The sequence below is a fragment of the Rousettus aegyptiacus genome, unplaced genomic scaffold (assembly GCF_014176215.1).
Source record: "Rousettus aegyptiacus isolate mRouAeg1 unplaced genomic scaffold, mRouAeg1.p scaffold_m13_p_17, whole genome shotgun sequence".
NCBI classification, from domain to species: domain Eukaryota; kingdom Metazoa; phylum Chordata; class Mammalia; order Chiroptera; family Pteropodidae; genus Rousettus; species Rousettus aegyptiacus.
The window spans coordinates 23,359,007-23,379,696 of NW_023416292.1; the positions used below are offsets into that span (position 1 = coordinate 23,359,007).

Sequence of the window (20,690 nt, forward strand, 5' to 3'; positions counted from 1 at the left end):
CGACTACAGGTCCAAGGGCAGAAGCAGTCCTTTGGCAGAGCACGTGTGTGTGTGCTTGGAGAAAGTGGGGGGAAAAGCCATGGGAAACAGAGCAGAAGCCGCCACCCTTGTCTAAGGGTGACAGTAGACAGAGAAAAAGAGAAACAAAGCAAAAGTACAAATACAGTCTGAAAACTGAAGTGATCAGAAGCAAGAGATGAAAGTGAGACGCGGAAATCCAGGACAGAACACAAGGATGACCACTCTGTCGCCCCCAATCACCCGAATGGACAGAAGCCACCGGAAAGGCCAAGTCCCTAATCCATTTCCCGTCCTCCGACTTATTTTGTTTATTTATTTTTAGGTGAAGTAACCCTTGGTTGACCTCACAGGTTGCGAGGACCTTGTCAGCTTCCAATCTCTTATTTTTTATTGTTTTAATTTTTTACACCTGCAGCACTGGTCTTCCTAGGCGGTCTCCCATCCAAGTACTGGTCAGGCCCACCCCTGCTTAGCTTCCGAGACCAGACAGGACCGGGCTTGTTCAAAGTGGCATGGCCGTGGACCTCTGACCTCTGTTTGGCATCGTCCCCATTCTGCGTCTTCCTGGCACTGGCTGTCACACTGAAGGCCCTTGCCAGACACTCCCCAGTCCCAATGCCAAGGTGCTCCCTCAGGAACACGGGGCCCTTGCTCCAAGGACAAGGACAGAGGACATATATGCCTTGAGCTGGAGGGAGCCTACTTTTTTTAATCCCCACTCTCCTCTCTCCAAGTGTACATACCTAGCTGTCACCTGAACAGCCCTCCAGGCCTCTCTCGGGATCACAACTTGCTGACCTGCACCGCGGGGCTACAACCCGCTCTCGGTGGGAGTTCGGAGCTGGCGAAGGCCCGCGAGCTCACCACATGCTCGGCTGCCACTCTCTGAGGCTCCTGTGTGACATTAAACCTCTGCTACTTGGGTCTGAGTCCCTGAGCACTTTCCCAAGTGCAGAGTCCACTGTCTCCCTCTCGAGAAGGGTCACCCCAGCCACCACTCTCTGGGTTGCTCTAGATTTCAAGAAGAGTCCAAGACAAAACGAGCATTTTAATTCAGTTTCAGAAACAGATGTCACATGAATTAGGATTAGAACACATGACGATAAGAAGCTTGTTTTTCTGGAAATGCAAGGGAAAGAAATAACCCTCAACAGCATCAAAAGTTGCATCTCTTCCTCCAAAACGCCTGCTCCAAAAGCCAACTCTCCCTCAACACCTCCCTCTGACTGAGACGGACTAACCCCCCTCCCTCCCCCAACTCTCTTCTTCCAGTCACGCTGTGTGGGTGCTCAAGACCCTGGGCTCTGACCAGTGAACAGAACTGCCCTTTAAGCCAGCAGCCCACGGGCAGTGGCACCCAAAGCCCCGCCCCCAGTCCCCTCGGCAGAGGCCACAGAGCGGGCATTGTTTCCACCATCTCAGGAAGGAACCAAAAGCTGAGCCTCAGCACAAAACAAGACCGGTGTGGAGCGCGAGCGAAGGCACAGAGCGGGCGCGCACTGGGGCAGGGGAAGGGGGGGTCCGCCATCGTTCCGTCCTCAGAAACAAGAGCCACTAAGCGGGTCTGCAAGAACAAAAGGCCCAAACGGAGCGGGAGAACTCCGCCCGGCTGGGGTCAGGGCGACTAACGAGGAGGCTGGGCGGTGCGGCGGCTCCTCACATGGCTGCCAGCCCCACCGAGGTCAGCACCGTGAGGACCAAGACGGCCACACCGGACTGGTACAGCTGGGGGATCTTCAGGCCCTTCCCCAGGTCCCACATCTGTAGAAAAAAGAAAAAGAAAGAATTTCAGCCATCAGGGCCCTGGGGCCCCTCACGGCGCCCTCACCGGTGGCCTCCTTCTCCCTTCCCAACACCACCCAGTTGCCAGCGACAGAAGAGGCGCCTTCGCTCTGGACGCAAGCGCTTCCAGACCGAACAGAAAAACGGCCTTCGTGGTGACACACCAGACCACTGTCTCCCAAAGTCACATGAACTCGGCAAACGCGTAACTGCGAGGCTGCTCACACGAGGTACTGATACACAGTCGGTCTCCAAATCGGGGGACAGCGCACACTACTTCCTAGACACAGCCACGCGGTCTGTCCGCCAGAGGACAGGCCCAGTGCTGGAAAGAATACTCTGGATTTCGAATTCGACTGCTCAGTTTTGTTTTGACTGTGACCCCACTAACTAGTACCCAGTATGTACATGTTAAAAGAGAAAACCACAGGTTCAACGTGGAGTCCCTCGTGCTGAAGCCCAGGAACCAAGCCTAGATTTAATACCCGATCTAACTGCGGCTCCATTCTCTCCCCCAAACATAATCTTAACTGGTCTGGGACTTTTCTGGCCAAGCTCCGGTCAGGCGATCTGTCACGTGGGCCCTCCCCACTCCACAGAAAGGAGCGGGAGCTGCATGATGAACGCCCTTCCTTCTCTCCACCCAGAGAACACATGTCCTGGCTCAAAAACGATCTTCTCTTTCGCCAGTGGCTCCCCTGCCCCGCCTCCCTCCTATGAAAACCTCACATTTCTGCACAACCCCTCCGAGCCCTTCTGGGTGCTGGGTGGGCTGCTGCCTGGTTCACGAATTACTTAATAAAGCCAATTAGCTCTTCTATTTTACTTGGCTGAATTTTGTTTTTTAACATACATATAGTAAACGTTCATGAAACAATAAACAATGTCACCCTTACTATGTGTGCTACATTCCATACGGTGTATTCTATTTACATTTCTTTTCTTGTTGGTAGCAACCCACTAAATTGATTTTCTACTCGTGTCAAAAACCGCAATTTTTAAAAATTAAATTTATTGTGGTGACATTAAGAAAATTATATAGGTTTCAAAAAAAAACAAAAAACACAATTTTAAAAACACTGATCTGGACTCTGGCGCCCCAGGGGGATTGAGACGCTGCACTCTGATGGCTGAGGGAGTCCCTATGTTAGCGATCCAGGCTCCAGGTCCCACACTTTCCACTCGACTGCCCCCCACACACACACACCCACACTCCGAACGTGACACTGACGAAACAGTACTTCAGAGAAAAGTCAGAGAGCCCAGAAGAAAAATCAAGACAAGAAGACGTCCCACCTCAGCCTCTAAGCAGCTTCTATCCAGACGAGGTTAGGGGTCAAGCAGATGCCACAAGAAGCTGCTGTGCTTTGTACAGACACAGCGTTTCACAAGGAACAAGTCCCACTGGGGGCGGGGGGCACGTGTTCTCTACAATGCCAGAGACCCTAACACATCTCCACTCCCCCACTGTGTCGTCTGGCAAGCCACTACAAGGTCAGAGGGCAAGAGCTATGTGCTGTAAGAAAACGGATAAGACCCTGTTCCACACTCAGAGCTAGTACTTGCCATCAGGAAAAAATAAAAGCAAATTTAAAGGCTAAAAAGGACCTTTAACTTTGAGGTTCTATAAAACCTCTTGCTTCTCCCTCCCCCACACAGAGACAGAACCGAGTACATGGTGAGGTGCCCCCCGGCCCGTCTGAGCCAGGAGGTGACAGAGGGGGTGGAGCACTGGTTTTCCTTACAGAGCTTTGTAGGTGGAACTTGAAGTCAATCAAGGAAATGCCCCTCCCTGACCCTCCCCTTCTGGGAAATAAAGTCATGTAGATCGAACTGAAAGCTGCCCCAGGGAACAGCTGACAGACACACTTAACGGGTTATTTATCTCTCACCCATCAGATTCCACTCAAGTGGGTCTATCAGGCCAGACTGAAATTCAGAAAGTGCTCCTATTTAGGCTCCAATGTGGACATTATAAAAGGTCAAATGAAGGCAAACGCGTCCCTGTGAGAGAGGGCTTGGGTGGAGAGGCAATGGAAACCCAGCGCGAGCGGGACTGTGCTTGTCTGCCTGGGGAAGGGAGCAGAGCAGGGGGAGGGCGACACAGCACAGGACGTTCTCCGTGCTGGTCGCTTCCCGAGGGGGAGGAGACACTGGTCTGAACTGACCCCAAGGTCACGTAGGAGGCAACACGACAGTTCTCGGGCCGCCAAAAGATCATACACCCAATCATTAAAGTCAGGGATGCTAGGCCCCCAGTTTCTGTTAAACTTGGCCCCGTATTCTCCAACAGCTCAAAACAAACAAAAACCAAAACAGTTACGGCAACCCAAAGTCAAGATATAAAAAGTTAGTATATTTGACTCAAGTTAGTATGGTATATGTGTCCCTCTGGGTTGGCAGCAACCATGTTTATCTAGCCCGCAACTGGACGCCCTGTGTCTAGAACAGTGCCTGGCACAGTAGGAACCAATTAATTATCTGTCTGACAAACACGCCTCCTATGCGGACGTGAGACCTGGCTGCAGGGCTCTGCTTCAGAACCTGCCTCGTACGCCTGAAGCGTTCATCCGAGAGCCCGTGGCCCCTGCCAGGCCCACGCTAGGGCCCCGCCACGCCCGTGGCACCGGAGTCCACTTCTGTGTCCCACAGAAGCTCCTGAGCAAAGGCCCAGCGTCACCGACTTTCGGAACAGCACTAACCTGCAGGCAGAGAAGGCGAGAACACAGCCTCGCCACCCCCTCCCCCGGAAAATGTCCACGCTCACGTCACTTACCAAGTGTCGGATGCCATTCCAGGTGTGATACATGAGAGGGAAGACGAGGGCAAACTTGGCTGTGTAGATCAACGCTGGCCCCAGACACAGGGACTTGACGAGTTGCAAATGAGACTCAAAGTTCCCCGGGAGCAATAGGGCAGACAGGCCAAAAAGAGAGACCCCTGAGGAGACAACCAAGGAAGCCCATGACAGCTGCCCACCGGCTCCAAGTGACGCAACGAGAGGTGGGCTCTGTGACGGCCTAGGACACGCGGGGCCATCCGTGCACCCAGTCGGCAGCACGATTCGCCCGCCGTCGCATTCCTCTAGACGGCTGCCGTCTGGCTCCGTACTTCCTGTTTCTGACCGCCCTCTCCAGCTTCAGGTGCCTGCCGTTCTCAGGGAATTTACCCAGACCCACCTCAACTTTATGCCACCTGTCGCTGTGAAACTCGTGAGTATCTGAATCCCTGCAGAACCTAAGCAATGGAAGGGTGTTAAAAGCCATCGTTTTCCATCTTTTAAAGGACTGCTTGTCAAGTTCTTTCTTAATAATACTATTTTAAAGTCAAACTGGTGTCATCACGCTTTTTAAGTTCAACATGCATTTTAGATTTCTCTACTGGCCACACAACCCCTACGATCATCGCGATTCGCCAGGGCCGGCCTGTCCTGTTACTAGAATGAGAATGTGAATCTTTTGACCTCCACGGTCGACAGGATGGAGTTCCACCTGCTCTGCATGGCAATCGGCCCTGGGCCGTACACGCCCCCTCGCCAGACACCACTCTCAAACCGCAGGCCCAGTCACCACAGCCCGTGATCTTGGGCGTCTCTCGCCCCTGCACCGGAACAGGCCCCCTTTCTCTGTCTGGGAGGCCTTCCCCGCCCCTTTCACGAACTTCTGACTTATCCTTCCTTCGAGGTCTCCAACTCCTGCGGCTGGTCTCTCTCCGGGATCGCTCGTCTCCGTTAAAAGGTTGTCGGAGTGCATTACATTTACGTGTCTCACCCCTCACACTCCTCCGCCCTGCGGGCAGAGGCTGTCAGCATCACTGCCAATGTCCAGTGCGCCACAGGAGATTAACTAGCGGGGGGGGAACGAACAGTCCCTTCTGAAATGACCGCCATGAGCGAAAGGATCCACATGGGTGTATTCACTTAGCAGGCAAAGACTTCTCAAGCACCTCTGAGCGCTAAAGGGTATGCGTGCTAAGAAAGATGCAGCACTCACTCTCTCGAGTTTATGGTCTTATAAAAGAGATTTAGAAAAACCAACCCAACAAAATAATTACAAATTATGCAATAAAAATAATGGAAGACACAATCAGTGAATAAGAACTATGAAGAAACAGTGTTATGAAATAGAAAATTAACAAGAAAATTAACAACGGAACTAGGAATAAAGGCTACTACCTTAGATATGGCGGCAAGCAAAGTCCTCTTAAGCCGACAATCTTAATAGTAATATTAAGAAAGAACTTGTTGACCTCTAGAGGATGAGGAGGAGTGAACCGTGCACAGCACGGGGTGGGGGTGGACACTGCGGATCTGGGATGACACGCGCAACGGCTGTGCCAAGGAATGTGAAGACCAGTGTGGCCAGAGCAGAGCGGGCAAGGGGACGCGGGGCAGGGATGAGTTAGGCCAGGGCCAGAGCAGGCAGAGCGTTTTAGGCCATGGTGGAGATCAGAATTTTAATCTAAGTGCAAAGGCAAATACAGTCATGTAACAGTAATAGGAAGATTCTAAGTGTGATGTGATTTGACTTATTTTCAAAAGATTTTTAATTCTTCTTGCTGTGTGTGAAAAAAGATCGGAGGAAAGCCACAAGAATGCAAAGATCACAGCTGCCGGGACCGACGTCACTGCAGGCCCAACGACCAACTCTCCCCTCCCTCCAGTCCAGAGCACATCGCCTGCTAAGATGTCGTGTGTGTGTGTGTCGCATGTGTGCACGTGTACACAAAAACACACATACATACCTGCGCTCAAGGCAACACCTGTGCCACGGTGGCAAATGGACATCGCCATGGGAAGAGACCAACTGCAAAGAAACACACAAAGGCAGTTTAGAAAAGGAAAAGATGATACCACGGTCAAGAGCAGTCCACTACGGCAAAGAGAACTAAACCGCTTTGGAAACGGGCACTATTTAAACACAACAGCCTTCGCACTCCTGTTTCCACTCTCAAGTTTGAAAACAAGAAAACTGATTGATTTGAGAAGCCTCCTTCCCCTCTACCAGACTGTACCACTGAGAGAGCTGAAAAGAGGAACTGATTAGAATTCAAACTCTTTTCGCAAGAAGAAACAACATGGGTCAAAGACACCAGTTAAAGTTGCATACAGTTGGAAAACAATTACGAGAGTACACTCCCCTGGGTCGTCCGTTTCCCCAGCCATAAAACTGAAACAGAAGAAAACCGAAATGAGCTTAGCCATCGTTTCACATGACATATGGTCGTCCTCCAACCCTCTTTTCATCTTGTTGTTGTCTTTGGTCCACACTCAATTACAGGTGGCACAACGTAGCGATTAGACATTGTTATAACCTACTAAGCGATCACTCCGATTAGTCGGGCACCCACCTGGCGCCATGCGTAGTTATGACAATGTTACTATGTCCCCTGTGCCGTACGTATTTTACACCCCCAGGACTCCTTTTATAACTGGCAGTTTGTACTTCTCAACCCCTTCACCTTTCTCTCCTACCCCGCAGCCCTCCCCACCATCTGGCACCCATCAGTTTGTTCTCTCTGTACCCATGAAACGCTCTCTTATTATACACCCCGAAATATCCAAATTGAGCATACCATTCATTCCTTCCTTAACAAATCATCTATTTCGAATTTTTAAACCAAATTTTGCTGGATTTGGTATATGTTTCTTAATCCACAGTAGTTTTGAAATGACTTGTCATCAAACCACCTTCTAAATCACGTTCTGAACAGCCAATTTGCCAAAGCGTTTCCACAGGTCCACCAGCACTGCTGACCCGGGTGCAGTGCCCAGGCTCACGGGGGTTGGTCACTGAGACGGGAAGAGCAAGCATCTTCCCAGCCTGGAAAGTCAGCTTGGACAAGGGAGGCTGAGCCTAACTGGACCACAGTCAACACCCAACGGGAACAACTCAAGTGGTTAAAAAAATCCCCAGAGGATAGTCTAACCACGTAATGACAATGGTCCCAGGAAGGAAGGAGTAATATCCAAAGAAACCAACTCTGATTAACTCAGGTTTAAGAGGATAAATACAAAAGGCAGGAGAGGACACACATAACAAAGGACAAGCAGAGAACAATGGCATAATTTGATGACAAAAGTCGGAAGACTAAAACCCAGAATGAGCTGAGGCTTGCAAAAAATGTCAAAGACAACAAAAAGGAGCTTTTAAAATTGTACTCAGGGAAAGAAAGCCTAGCTGGGATGGACAGTTTTACGGTAGCAGATGACAGACTACAAAGCAGACTGCTCCACTGTTTTATTTGTCGAGGAGAATGATCAGCTTCAAACTGTCCCCATCACCGCCAATCTGTGTTCCCCAGCATTAATGTAATAAATTCATTCACATTTCACTCATCGAGATGAAATTTTAAACTTTTGAAAAAAGTAAATACAACCCAATTTAAAAATGAGCATAGAACTTGAATATACATATTTTCCCAAAGATATATAAATGGCCAAAAAGCACATGAAAAGATATTCAAAATCAATAAATGGCTGTGAGAAAAACTGGGCTTAGAACTATTTTACGCAGTCCAAGGCAGAACTAGGACCGCTGGACAGAAGACACACGTCGCGGTGAGGCCAACGATGTAAGGCTCTTTCTGCTAAGGGAAATTCCCAAATTGGAAAAGGGTGACAGTGAGTTAGTTCTCTGTCCCTGGAGGTGTGCAAGTCTAGGCAGAAAACCATTTATGAAAATATTGCAGAGGAAGTTCACTCATTAGGTAGGTACAATGGTGGCTTTTAAACATTTTTTTATATATATATATATAAGCAGCACCCTTTCTTCAAATGCAAAAATCCCAATCAGCATAAGCTGCTTTCGTTGCCCTGGGCTGGTCCTACAGGGCGATCTGCACACTGGCCAGGCCCACAGGACCATCTGCAGAGGCTCAGCAGGTTACCCAAAGTCCCAAGTCGTACTATTAAAACCAATGAGGCTGATGATCACATTAAAATTTAAGAATCCTTCCAATGCTTAAGTGTTTAAAATTGTTTTCTAACACCTTTTTGAGAGACTCTTGTTCTCCTGATACTCAATTCCTACATAGACTTTTGCTTTTATAAATCGACTCGATTTATTAAGAGATAAAAGGTGCTTCAGAAACTGCTAACTTAACCATTATTTCTACGCCTCCTCTAAAAAGCTCTAAAAGTTAGTCATAGCAAATATGAGTCCAGTTATCTCAGACATCTTCTCAGACATGTCGCCTTGGAAACGGCCCCATGTTCCCTGCCATTTCTTTTTTTTCCACGACTATGCCTAGAGTTTCAAAACTGTAAGAACAAACAGGCAGTGAAAGGCTCGCCTCACCAGCGTGCTGCCTATTGGTCCACGGCCTGTGAGAAAAGGCCGGAACTTTAAACGTAGATTCGGGATACCCTGAAAAGTTCTTCATCATTCTAATGCTACCCCAGATCTTGTATCTCTTAAGTAGCAAGGATTGAGATCACTGAGAATCCTTCTGTTTTAGTAGAATGCTCAGTTTCTGCAATCAGAATTATTTCTGGAATCTAGCTTGGAAAAAAACTGAAGGGTTGTGGTATTTGTGGAGGTGGTTAAAAAATGGCCAGCCTCCCTAGCAGGAGCCCCAGAGGGTAGCAGAGCTCAGGATGCTTCACTGGGTCACTAGAAAGAACCGGATCTACGGGGTGTTTGGCGGAAGACACCAGCGTAACCGCTATCAGTGCCGCTTCTGAGGACGACAGGTTGCAGGTGGACACACATGTGTGTGCCTGTGTGTGTCTGCGCACACGCACATCTGAGCGCTACCTACTAAAGGGCTTCTGGAAGCGATGACTTCCCACGGTGGTGAGCGCATTCAGCACCCAGACCGTGACTCCACAGGAGCCACCTCGAAGAACTCCTACAGGCCGCGTCTGTGACAAGCCGAAGATCAGAAGAGGTAAGGGTTATACAGTGCAACCCTCTGGACAAGATAATAAAAAATCTATTTACCTCCACCTCTCTTTCTGGTCCCGGTTCCTGACACAGAGCTCCTAAACTCCTTCTCATCTCTGGAGTGATGAGGGTGCTAGGAGCATTTTTTGTTCTATTTGGTCTTTGACTCTGGTTCCTGACACACAGTTCCTAAATCCACAGGGATTGCCAGGGTGGTAAGAGTGTCCTTTGATTTAAGGAGGTGACGCTGGGAGCTGGCCACCAAAAAAACCAAACCATGATTAGAAGTTTGGAACTTTCAGCCCCACCAACTTTCTTCCAGGGAGGGGAGAGGGGCTAATAATTGATCATGCCCATGTGACGAAGCCTCCATAAGAGTCCCTCAAACACAGGGTCCCGAGTGCTTCCGGGTTGGTAAACGTCCACGTGCAAGGAGGGTGGTGCGCACCACTGCCATCTGAAGTGAGGGGCAGTCTTGTAGGACTGAGCCCTTCACCTGTGGGGTCTGCACTACCTTCAGGTAGCTACTGTCACAACCAAACTGAAGAGGACCAGTTGGTGTCTAGAGTTGGAAAATTGGTTGGTGTGGGAAAAACCCCCACACGTCTGGTGTCAGAAGTACTGAAGAGAGAGAAAACCCTGAGTTGGTATCATAAGAGTAGAGGAGAAATAAGTGTTTTCCTTTTAAGAATCCTTGAGTTTGTACTGATAAAGGAAGCTTTATCCCACAGCAATATATAAATCTAGAGGGTATGATGGAATTAGGAAAATCACAATTTGGCAACAATCACAGTAACAGCTGCTTCAGGCAAGCACCATCAACAGATGCTGGTGGGTAAGTGCGATGGAAATAGAACATTGATAGTCTCAGAGTGCTTCCCCACACAGTCGGTATTGATAAACACCAACCCAGCGGACACATCGTAACCTGCGATGAAGTTTTACACCAACAGTAACAGGGTAAAACGTCATGTCCCCCTAGACACAACTCCATGAAGAGAGCACAGCATCGCTTCAGGGGGGATCCTGTCGAAAATGCCCAAACCACGAGGCAACGTAAGAAAAACCCAAACTGAGCAACATTCCAAAGATGTCCAGGTCATAAAAGAGAGGGGAAGACTAAAAAGCTGTTCCATACTGAAGGAGACAAGAGACACCACTAAATGCAGCACGTGATCCTGGGAGGTCTTGGACCTATCAAGGGCATTACTGGGACAGCTGGCGGAATCTGAGTGGGGTCTGAGGATGAGAAGATAACACTGGATCAGTGTTAATTTTCTGACTGTGACAGCTGTACTAAGGCGAGTCCTTTGATTTAGGAAACACACACTCAAGTATGAAGAGATTGTGGTGGGAAAGATAAAGACCGCCCTAAAGATGAGCACATTTTAATCCCGGGAGCCTGGGAGTTTCTACCTCACTGGGGGAGGAGAGTTAAGACTGCAGATGAAGGGGAGGTTGCTAACAATTGTACCTTAAGATAAGGGGACCACCCTGGATTATCTGGATGGGTCCAATGTAATTACCAGGGCCCTTCAAAGCAGAAGAGGCTGGCAGAAGAGGAGAGTCAGAAAAGAAATGTGACAATGGGTCAAAGCGATGGGATGGAGATGAACTCGAGCCATCGGTGCTGTTTCTGAAGATGGAGGAAGGAGGCCACCGGCCAAGGATTTCAGAGCAGCCTCTCGAAGCTGGCAAAGACAAGGAAGCCAACTCTCCGCTAGCGCCCCGAGGCTGGAACGCAGCCTAGGGAGACGGTGTCGGACTGCCAACCCACAGGACCGGGAGACGATAAACGTGAGGTTTTAAGCTGCAAGTGTGTGATAACCTGTCACAGACACAGCAGAAAGCTACCTCGGGAGCAACGGGCCTCGTCACTGCTAACCCGTTCTTAAGTTATTCTGACGTGTAACAAGTTGGGAATCGGCATGAACGCGTTCAGAAGCTCTGTTCACTCTTCTGCAGCATTTGTGCAAATCTGAAATTGTTTCAAAATGATGTTCTAAAACTAATAGTATTTTGACTTACCAGAATTTTCCCACTGGTAGCTTTGAAGATTACCCTTCTAAGGTCGGAAGACAGAATTTAGTCTCACACAAGGGAGCCTGAGGCAAACGACCAGGGAGGCTACGGGCCACTCTCCAGGCCTCTCAGCCACCACTCCTAGGGTTCCTGGTCCCAGAGCCCTTACCTGTAGATGGTGATATGGGGAGACAAAGGGCGGTTGGAACCAGTGTTCTTATTCCAGAACCTCTCCATCTCCTCCTTGGCTGTGGTTCCCAGAGGAACAGCACTAAAATAAACCAGAAGGTTTTACAATGACTAAAAGTAAACTTGTTTTTATACAACAAAAAGTTAAAAAAAGAAAACGTAAGCTGGGCTGGATGAACACGCTGTATAAGGAAAATATGGTCACCATGCCCCTCAGCTTTCTGCTCAGTCTGACTCAGCTATTTATAACCTCAATCAACAAAAGAGGTCAGAGCAGAGGGTAGCTCTTCCTTCCAATCCCCCAAGCACAGGTCCACAACGGAAGCTCACCATCTCTCTTGGTGGGCATCCGTGCAAGTGCAATGTCTCAAAAGCGTTTCCACGAGTGGATTCCCCTTTCCACAGGCCATGCGTGCCACCTCATACATTACCACCTGCTCTTGTCCGGCTCATCAAGACGCTCTTTCGGGTTCTCAAAAATCAAGAAATGGATTCAGCTCAGTACCTCTGAATAGTTTCTTGGTTTCCCTTGTCATTGGACTAGGTTGAATGTATTATGCACCCCTCAAAAACACATCTCCCCACAGGTTACTTATTAATTCCAAGAGGAAAAAACAGTAACTTCATAATGAAAAAAAAAACTAACAGACATTTCCTTCTTGAGGCAATCAAAGTTAAAATCATTGATAATGGGACAAATGGCACCACATGCCCCTCACATGATGTACATGAGTATACGCCACTCACCTATTACTCCTGCCAAAAATGGATGACCTGAATCTAATCATAGGCAAACAATCGGACAAACCCAACTCGAGAGACACTCTACAAAACAACTGGCCAGTATTCTCCAAAAATATCAATGTCATAAAAGACCAACAAAGGCAAGACACAGTTCCAGGTTAAAGGACACTAAAGAAATATGACAACTAAATGCAATATGTAGGCCTAATCGAATGCTGGCTGGGGGAACACGCAGACCTTATTTCTATAAAGTACATTATTTGGGACACATAGGAAATCTGAAAATTGCCTATATATCAAAGAATGTCGATGTTAAATTTCCTGACTTTGATAACTGCATTTGTATAATTATACTGTTTTATACAATAATGTTCTTGTTCTTAGGAGCATTTATTCAGAAGTAAAGCGTCATGATGTCTGCAATTTAATCTCAAAGAATTCAGAGAAAATAATAATGATGATTAATATATATCACACCGAACCACATTAAATCGTCAGTATTAGACCAGTTTAGACCTACCAAAAAAAAAACAATTTCATATGGCACAATCTAAAATATACAGAGTGATAAGTAAACAAAGTAAAATATTAATTGATGATTCTAGGTGAAAGGTGTACAGAACTTCATTGCATTGTTCTTCCAACTTTTCTGAAAATATAAATATTTCCAAAATTAAAAGTTTAAAAAAATAACACAGAGTCTACGGCCACGCCACCCTGAACACGCTGATCCCATCTCATCTCGGAAGCTAAGCAGGATCGGGCCTGGTTAGTACTTGGATGGGAGACCACCTGAGAAGACCGGGTGCTGTAGGAGTGAAAAAAAATAACACAGAGGCAACTATTGAAGTCAAAAGAATAGAAATGACTATGGCAGGAAGGAATATAATTAAAGACTAATTCCTAAGAGCTACCCTAAATTAAAAGTTACAAGAAAAAAAGCATTAAAGGAAGAAAGACTAAACAGAAAAAAAGGAAGAAAATTAGATCTCAAGAAAGGAATCAAGAACTGGAGTAAATTAGTGAAGTAAAAAAAAATATAGCAGAGGAGCTGAGAGTGAGAAATAAAAAAAAAAGAGCAAAGAAATATTCTCGCTCTTTCCTCTTCCACCACCGGATAAGAAAAAGAGTGATCGCAATCATTATCTTTTCAGCCAACCATCTACAACTACTCGTTTTCATGCATAGCCCCAAAATCTAAGCCAACAGCCTACTGCTCTTCCCTGAGGAAAAAAAATGTTAATAATTATCTCCACAGATTTAGAGACTTACTTCCTGATAGAGAGCCGAGGACTAAGGTGGGCACGCAGGCAATGACGGCCAATATGTCTGCAAAACAGGAGAATCAAGAGTCAGCATACATTCAGACACCAGTTCTCTATTTTTGCACTGTATCAGACTTGGGGGCAGGGATTTAGAATAAGATGGAAACAATGACACTTCTCTTAAGGCTATTTTCTAGTTGTAAGGCCACATCTTTGAATAACTTGAGGATAATCACGAATACTACCTACAAATGCAAAATAAGGTTTTGGCTGAACACAAGTAATACACGGTAAGAACAGTCAGAGTGCACCTACGGGCAGCGCCAACCCCACGAGAACACGCGGCTCGCCAAGGGCCTCCTCCGTTCTCCCCAGAGGAGGAGGGGACGAAGCACCAGAGGCTGCGTCTGGTGCAGAGCCCCAGTTCCTACTTCGTGGATGTGAAATGCCCAGAAGGCTACAAAATCGCCACCGGCTTCAGCCACACACACGGTCGTTTTGCATGAGGGGGCTCCACTGTCCTCTGTCAGCCCACAGGTGGAAAAGCAAGGCTCACGGAAGGACATGCCTTCAGAAGGAGGCGGCACTAGAAGTGCCCTAAGTCAGGATGAGTGAGGAATCATCCAATAAACGCGTTCTGGATTTTAAAAAAAAAAGAATCAGAGTTAGTAATGTTCAACAGAGAAACAAAGAAAGTGACTTTTTAAAGCCAGTCCTTAAAGGAAGTGATAGTTAAAAGACACGAGTTAAGAACAAGGAAAAAAAAAAAACAGAAAATGCCAGTGGCAACTCCAAGTGTACACCTTGGCTTCAGCAGACACCTGCTACAAACGGAGGAGGTAAAAGGTGGAAGAACAGGGGTCTGTGGAGGGAGGGTCCTAAATATTAAGCTCCCACCTTAAGAAGGACCATCAAATTCCAGACAACCTGGATGAACTTCAAATAAAATGTCTCTCATATAATAGTGCGAGAAATAGGCGACTGCAAAGAGTTCTTTACTACCCACAGTTTTGCAAGGTACTTGAAGAGGACACACAAGTCTTCTACTAAAAGTTGATGTTTTTGAGATGTACACACCAGTACCTGAGCTGCTTTTCCGATCTAAAACTCAGATGTGCCCAGACATTTTATCTAAAGAGAATTTAACCGACCTAGAGTTTGCCCGGTATTATGACACACACCCCTTACTCACATTGAGATATCAAATCTTCCCAAAAGTATTTAAGAAAGTAATCAGAGTGAAACTATGGGACTGCAAGTTCAAACGAACGGATTCTGCAAAAAGTTAGTGTTTCATCATGCATGAGGCCCCGCAGGGAGGCGGAGTCTCACGGAGACCCACGACCGTGATGTCCCTCATTCCACGGACATCAGACGCGCAAGCACTGCCAGAGCCTGGGCTGTGCAGCAGGGCACCAGAAGGGTCCACAATTTGAAGGCGAATCATCCAGCCAACACTTCCGTCAGCTCTTCCCTTTCTAGCTCGGGAGGCAAGAGGTGAACGCAGACATTGCGTATCCCAGACTCCCAGAAAGAAAGAAGTGGGGGCAAACCTCTGAATCGATTGAAGGGATTGTGCCTCTGAAGCTGCAAGGCGCACTCCCACGCCCGGCTCGGTCCTGCCACTCGGCTCCCCGGGGGCCTGGGAGGCCACAGACGTGGGCTGGAATCTACAGCACTGTCTGTCCAGTGCCATTGTTTCCCAGGCAAACACCAACGTAAACGTTCCACAAGGCCCCAACAGACACTAGCTGCACAGACGCCATAAGCTTATTAGAAATACAACAAAAATCAGTATCTACACTTTCCTTTGACTCAAAAAAAAAAAAAGAAAAGAAGTCAGTATCTCTCTTTGCCTTTCATGTAAAACCAGGAACTCTGAAGAGATTTCTTTTCCCACCCAGGAAAAGTGCTTTATATGTTATAGCTAGAAAATTGCACTTTGTCTTATTTTTAACAAGCCAGAGCTTGCAATTTCTGGCGAGTGCTGGCCCCTTCTAAATGCATTACGCACGTCTCCCTGACAATGCAATCCCTGCTCACACTGTTCCTGAAACTCATCTCTGAACTGGGGTAACAACGGCAATGTCCACAGAACAGCAGTCACAAGGCCAGACGAGTTCTAGATTCGCAGAAGCCAAAGCCATGTGACTCAGTGAGTCCTGAGCTCCAGCCCCTCCACTATAAAGCGAAGTCTTACCCACCTTACTGTTCACTGAGAGGGTTACATGAAAACATGTACAGGAAAGCATTCTCTAAACTGCAACACACCATGTATATGTGTAAGATATTAATATTTCATTGGTCACCCCGAGGTCTTTAGAATTCGTATCACATTGTTTTTAAAATCCTCAGTGGTGATAAAAAAATATTCACCTGTTCAAATGGGTTTGACTTTGGGGGGAAAAAAAGGTTATTCGAAGTCAAGTCTATGTGATCAAATTGAATAAAATTATTTTGGGTCCAAAATAAGATGTGACCATAACAGGGAGTTTCCCTTATATGACCTCTACACTTCATCCGATGGTATTCCAAAAAGTTCCATAAATGTCTGGGATAACAGGCACCCATCTCTTCTCTTCCCCATCATTTGATATAACTAGAGCTAACTTACTAAAAAATTAAAGTTGATTTCATTTTCCTTCTGCCTAAAAGCCTTTGACCATTCCCCTTGCTTAGAGTTTAAGGTTCCTATCACAGCCACACAAGGCCCTTCTCCACATGGCTCAACCTGTTTCCCAACAGTTCCTCTCGGCCCCCACACTCCAGTGCGCTGGGTGCTACGCTACATCCAGACAGCGCAGGCCTCTCGCGACCACATGCCTCCACGCATGCTGCTGACAGCCTGATAGCCCCGTCCTTCAACACCCGACGCTTCCTGGATGGCATCGTCACCCGTTCTTCGGCCTTACTTGCTGCACCTGCCAGGACGCCACATCACTTGTTCACGTCTCTGTGTCGACACTTACTATGCTGCTTAATAGTTAATCCATTTATCTCCTCTGCCAGACTTTGACTCAAGGATAGGACTGGAATGCTTCACATTAAAAACACCTATAATAGTATCTGGTACACAGAAGAGGCTCAAGAAAATGGGCTGTGAATGAGCATGCTTATTTTAAAAAGCAGTCTTATGAATTTAGAGTTGAAATTAATTTTTGGAGGTGTTTCACATATAGCACTTAGTATGATGAGCAATGTCCAAAGAATAATGACTCTTAGTAACTTTGTGCTGAAGCAGCATGAACGCTGTCAGGTAGAAACCTAGCCATTCTTGGCTTAGCTCTTTATTTGTTTTAGCCAGTCGTCCCAAGAACCAATGGAGTTTGCATACTCAGCTTATCTGTGGCTGGCTAGTCCGCGAACTCTTTAGAGAGTACACAAAACACAGAACACTGTTCAAGAGCCATGACACACAGTACCGTGATAACTAATAATTTTTAGTTAGCCAAGTATTAAAAATGCTTAACCAATATTTCTCTTAAGTGGGCCTCTTTTTATTCACAAAGAGGAATCCACAATCATGGAATCAATAACCTTGTCTTGTTCAAAATAAATGGAATTAGTGACACTATGAGAACCAGCTCCTAGAAACCAGCTCCTAGAATTTCTTAGAAGGTACTTTCCTTCGAGGGTAAATCAGCACATGAAAAACACTTCCAAGACCCTCAGTGAAATGAATCAGACCTGGAAATTCATCAGGAAACAAAATTTTTTAAGAAGAAGCCTTCCCATAAAAGCCCTCGTGAGAAACTAACAGAGTGGTGCCCTTGCCACGAGAGCTTCGGATTACCACTGACGAATCCTGATGGTGAAGGTCCTACCCAACACTAAGTGATCCTGTCTAACCACACTTAACGGGTATAATGATCTTCAGCTTCTAAACACTAACCCTGAAATTCCTAAAACCAACTGTTTAGAACCTGTATGATCATTTCAAGCTAAATGTTAATTCCCCCAAAAGCTCGTGGCCACTACCAAAATAGGATAGATCAAAAAATCCATAAGCATTTAAATGTGGCCAAACTAACTGGAATAAAGGAGGCAGTTCTGGCAAGACTGGCCCATGGCACACCTTAGGGGAAAAAAAAAAGGATACATTTGGAAATGAGAGCCAGGAAGAAAAACGAAGAGTTAAGATAACCCATTCCTGATATCAACTCCAAAAGGAATCATTCATCATAGGGAAAAAAAAAAAAAAGAAAACTAAATAAAGTCCCTCTATTTTTATACTGGTGACTTAAGTGGAAAGAGAAATACAAAGATATTTGGGGAAATCAGGAATTAAATCTCAACCGCATTAAAGCTAACTTTCCATAACAAATAGTTTCCAAAAATAGGGCTAGCGCAAAATTATGCTGGGATTTGTTCTAGGAGTGTGTAAAGTCACTAAAATCGCTAAGCTAGGAAAGCTCTGGGCAGAGAATGAAAACTAGAGAGTGGACAGTTCAGAATGGAAGAAAATCTAGAGTATTCTCTGGACAGTGAATTGACACTGCAGAAAATAACTGGGACATCCACTCTTCTGCCCCTCGCCCCCAAATAAAAAGAAACTAAAACGGAATTCCCTGGGCTGCTTCGAGGCGGCAGAGCAACAGCTCAGGGCGCTGCTGCTGATCGCCAGCGCGGTAAGCTCCAGGCCTCCGGCACCCCGGGCCGGGGCGTTAGGAACTGGGGACAGTGCCCACTCGTGGCCAGCAGCTGGCGTTTGCAGGCATTAGAAGCAAAGGCAAAGTCCATTAAGTTCTCCGCCACCAGCCCGATCCCTAATATCTCGAAATGGCAGAATCTACGGTCATGGGCATACCTCGTTTTATTGCGCCCCGCTTGTTGCGCTCCACAGATGTTGCCTTTTTTTTTTTTTTTTAAACAAATTAAAGGCAAGACTCTCCACCAGCAAAATTACTACTGGTTTTGCTGCGACACGCGACAGTCGCTTACTGCGGCGGTCCGAAGCAACGCGCAATAACTCCGAGGCAGGCTTGTGTTTCTTTTCTCGGAGCTGGGCCCTGGGCGCAGAGGACAGTGATCTGGGGAAGTTTCGGGTGGGGACGCAGAAAGGGAGGAGAGCCGCGCGACCCCTCGGCAGAGTGTAAGGGGGAGATAACGGGCCAGTGGCCGCGAGCGCTGCGGAGCGGCGGGGGCGGCGGGTCCCCAGGAGTCCGGGCGTGGTCTCCACACCCACGGGCCCTTTCCCTGCCCAGGCACAGGGTCCACGGCCGTCACCAAGACGTCAGGGACCACCACGGGTCCCCCGTGGGCCGCCAGCCCCAACTCCCGGCCCCACTCGAAAGTCACCTCAACAGGAGCGCAGCCATCTTGAGTTCCGGCCGGGACGGAAGTGACGCGTGGCCCCGCCCCCGGCTGCGGGGCGGGGCCTCCGCCACGTGACCGCGGGCCGGGCTCAAGGGCTCGGGGGTCGGTCCCGCCGCGAGAGCGCAGGCTGCGTCGGTTCCGTGCGGTCCGGGCGGCTCCGCCCCGGCCCCGTCCGCCGACTCCCAGCGGCATCTGCCAGGGTTTCGGCAGAAATGCCGCGGGCTCGCACGGTGCCGGGTACCAGCCCCCCACCCCGCGTCCATACTTGTTTCGATTCGAACCGCGGCACAGAGCGCTGTCAGGCTACACCCGTCCCCCGCCCCCACCGCCCAGGCGCCGAAAACGTGTCGGTAGGCCGGCAGACACTCCGCATTCTAACGTGAAGCTTCGCCGATACGGAGACACACAACTGAGACCCGGGTTGGGAGTGTGGAAATGGGCCGCGGGGTACAGGAGCTCGCGGACCAACGTTCCCACAATCCTGGGGCTTGAGCTGACGCGTGAGCCAGACACCCACCAACCAAAGACAACGCTCCCTTGTTCGTGTTTCAGGGCGATGTGGGTGACACCCACAGCTAGAAGAACCTAGCTCGGGGTGGGGAGAACTCGCTTTGATTTATGCATACGTATATGAACACTTTTGGGGGACCCAAGCACAGCCATCACTTCCAGGGCACTTAGAACTGACAGGAGAAAACAAGCAAGTGAGAGAGGAACAGAGGAGCGCGAAACTCTTGAGTCTCCTTGGGGACAGGGAGGGAGGAGGGAGACTGCCCAGAACAACTGTTCTACAGTAAAACATGTTTATTACGTTAATATTCAAATCTTATTTATATCTAGCACTCCTATACTATTCCTTTTAGGATTAAAAATAGCGCAAATTCAGTTATTCTGCACTAAGTGAAAATGCTATTTTGCATCTCTATAATACAAATTTAATACTAATCACGGAAAGCACGATTGTCATGTATGGAGATGCTGGGGAGATCCCAGGAGCTGTGGCTTTACAGGTGAGCCTGCAGTGGTCCCACAGCAGGAACAACAGTGACCTCTCCCTCAGATTAACCTCTAGAGCCTGTCATTGATGGAAATGAATCACATTGAAACTCCAACCAAATATTAAGTCGAGCCCCTTATCACCAGGACTCATCTTAAAAATGAGCCGGAAGAAAAGCAGGATCTAGCCAATGCTTGGGGTGAGAGAAACGAAGGGGAAGAGTGTAAGGAAAACATTCCAGATGGGGCTGTGAGAGGTTCTGTGGAAAGCAAAATTATTCCAGATGATCCCGAGGAGGGAAGGGAAAGAGACAGCAATCAGGAGAGCTCTGATCTGAGTGATCTTCCAGTTGGAGTTGCCCTAAAATTCAGTTCTGACCATGGAGACACTCCCATCTTTAAATTCAAACATGACTCCAGGAAGTTCTCATGATGTAAGTGAAATCCACCCTCTTTAGTACATATTTTA

At 47.7% G+C, this 20,690-nt stretch overlaps 1 protein-coding gene and 1 pseudogene across 3 annotated transcripts; one reads left to right on the plus strand and one right to left on the minus strand.

Annotated features, from left to right (window-relative positions):
- Window positions 1-1,049: 1,049 nt before the first annotated feature.
- On the minus strand, window positions 1,050-19,295 carry SDHC (succinate dehydrogenase complex subunit C). 3 transcript variants are annotated; one of them, XM_016134084.2, is made up of 6 exons: window positions 19,208-19,295; window positions 13,917-13,973; window positions 11,881-11,982; window positions 6,547-6,608; window positions 4,580-4,743; window positions 1,050-1,782 (listed from the first exon to the last, which is right to left on the minus strand). In XM_016134084.2, the coding sequence occupies exons 1-6, from the start codon at window positions 19,225-19,227 to the stop codon at window positions 1,678-1,680; spliced, it is 510 nt and encodes a 169-aa protein (XP_015989570.1). In that variant the 5' UTR covers window positions 19,228-19,295; the 3' UTR covers window positions 1,050-1,677. The 3 variants fall into 3 exon arrangements, with proteins under 3 accessions (XP_015989570.1, XP_036090621.1, XP_015989569.1); XM_036234728.1 differs by lacking the exon at window positions 19,208-19,295 and adding an exon at window positions 14,399-15,615; XM_016134083.2 differs by lacking the exon at window positions 19,208-19,295 and adding an exon at window positions 12,231-12,372 and having other exon boundaries at window positions 13,917-13,953.
- Window positions 13,344-13,461, plus strand: LOC118613043 (annotated as a pseudogene).
- Window positions 19,296-20,690: the final 1,395 nt, after the last annotated feature.

Excerpts from the sequence above, each read along its gene's own strand:
- SDHC (XM_036234728.1), bottom strand. The coding sequence starts at position 14,475 with ATGTCCTTCCGTGAGCCTTGCTTTTCCACCTGTGGGCTGACAGAGGAC. Across the intron at positions 11,983-13,916 it reads CCTCGGCTCTCTATCAGGAA|TGCTGTTCCTCTGGGAACCA; the intron begins GTAAGTCTCTAA and ends GGTTTATTTTAG. Across the intron at positions 1,783-4,579 it reads GGAATGGCATCCGACACTTG|ATGTGGGACCTGGGGAAGGG; the intron begins GTAAGTGACGTG and ends TTTTTTCTACAG.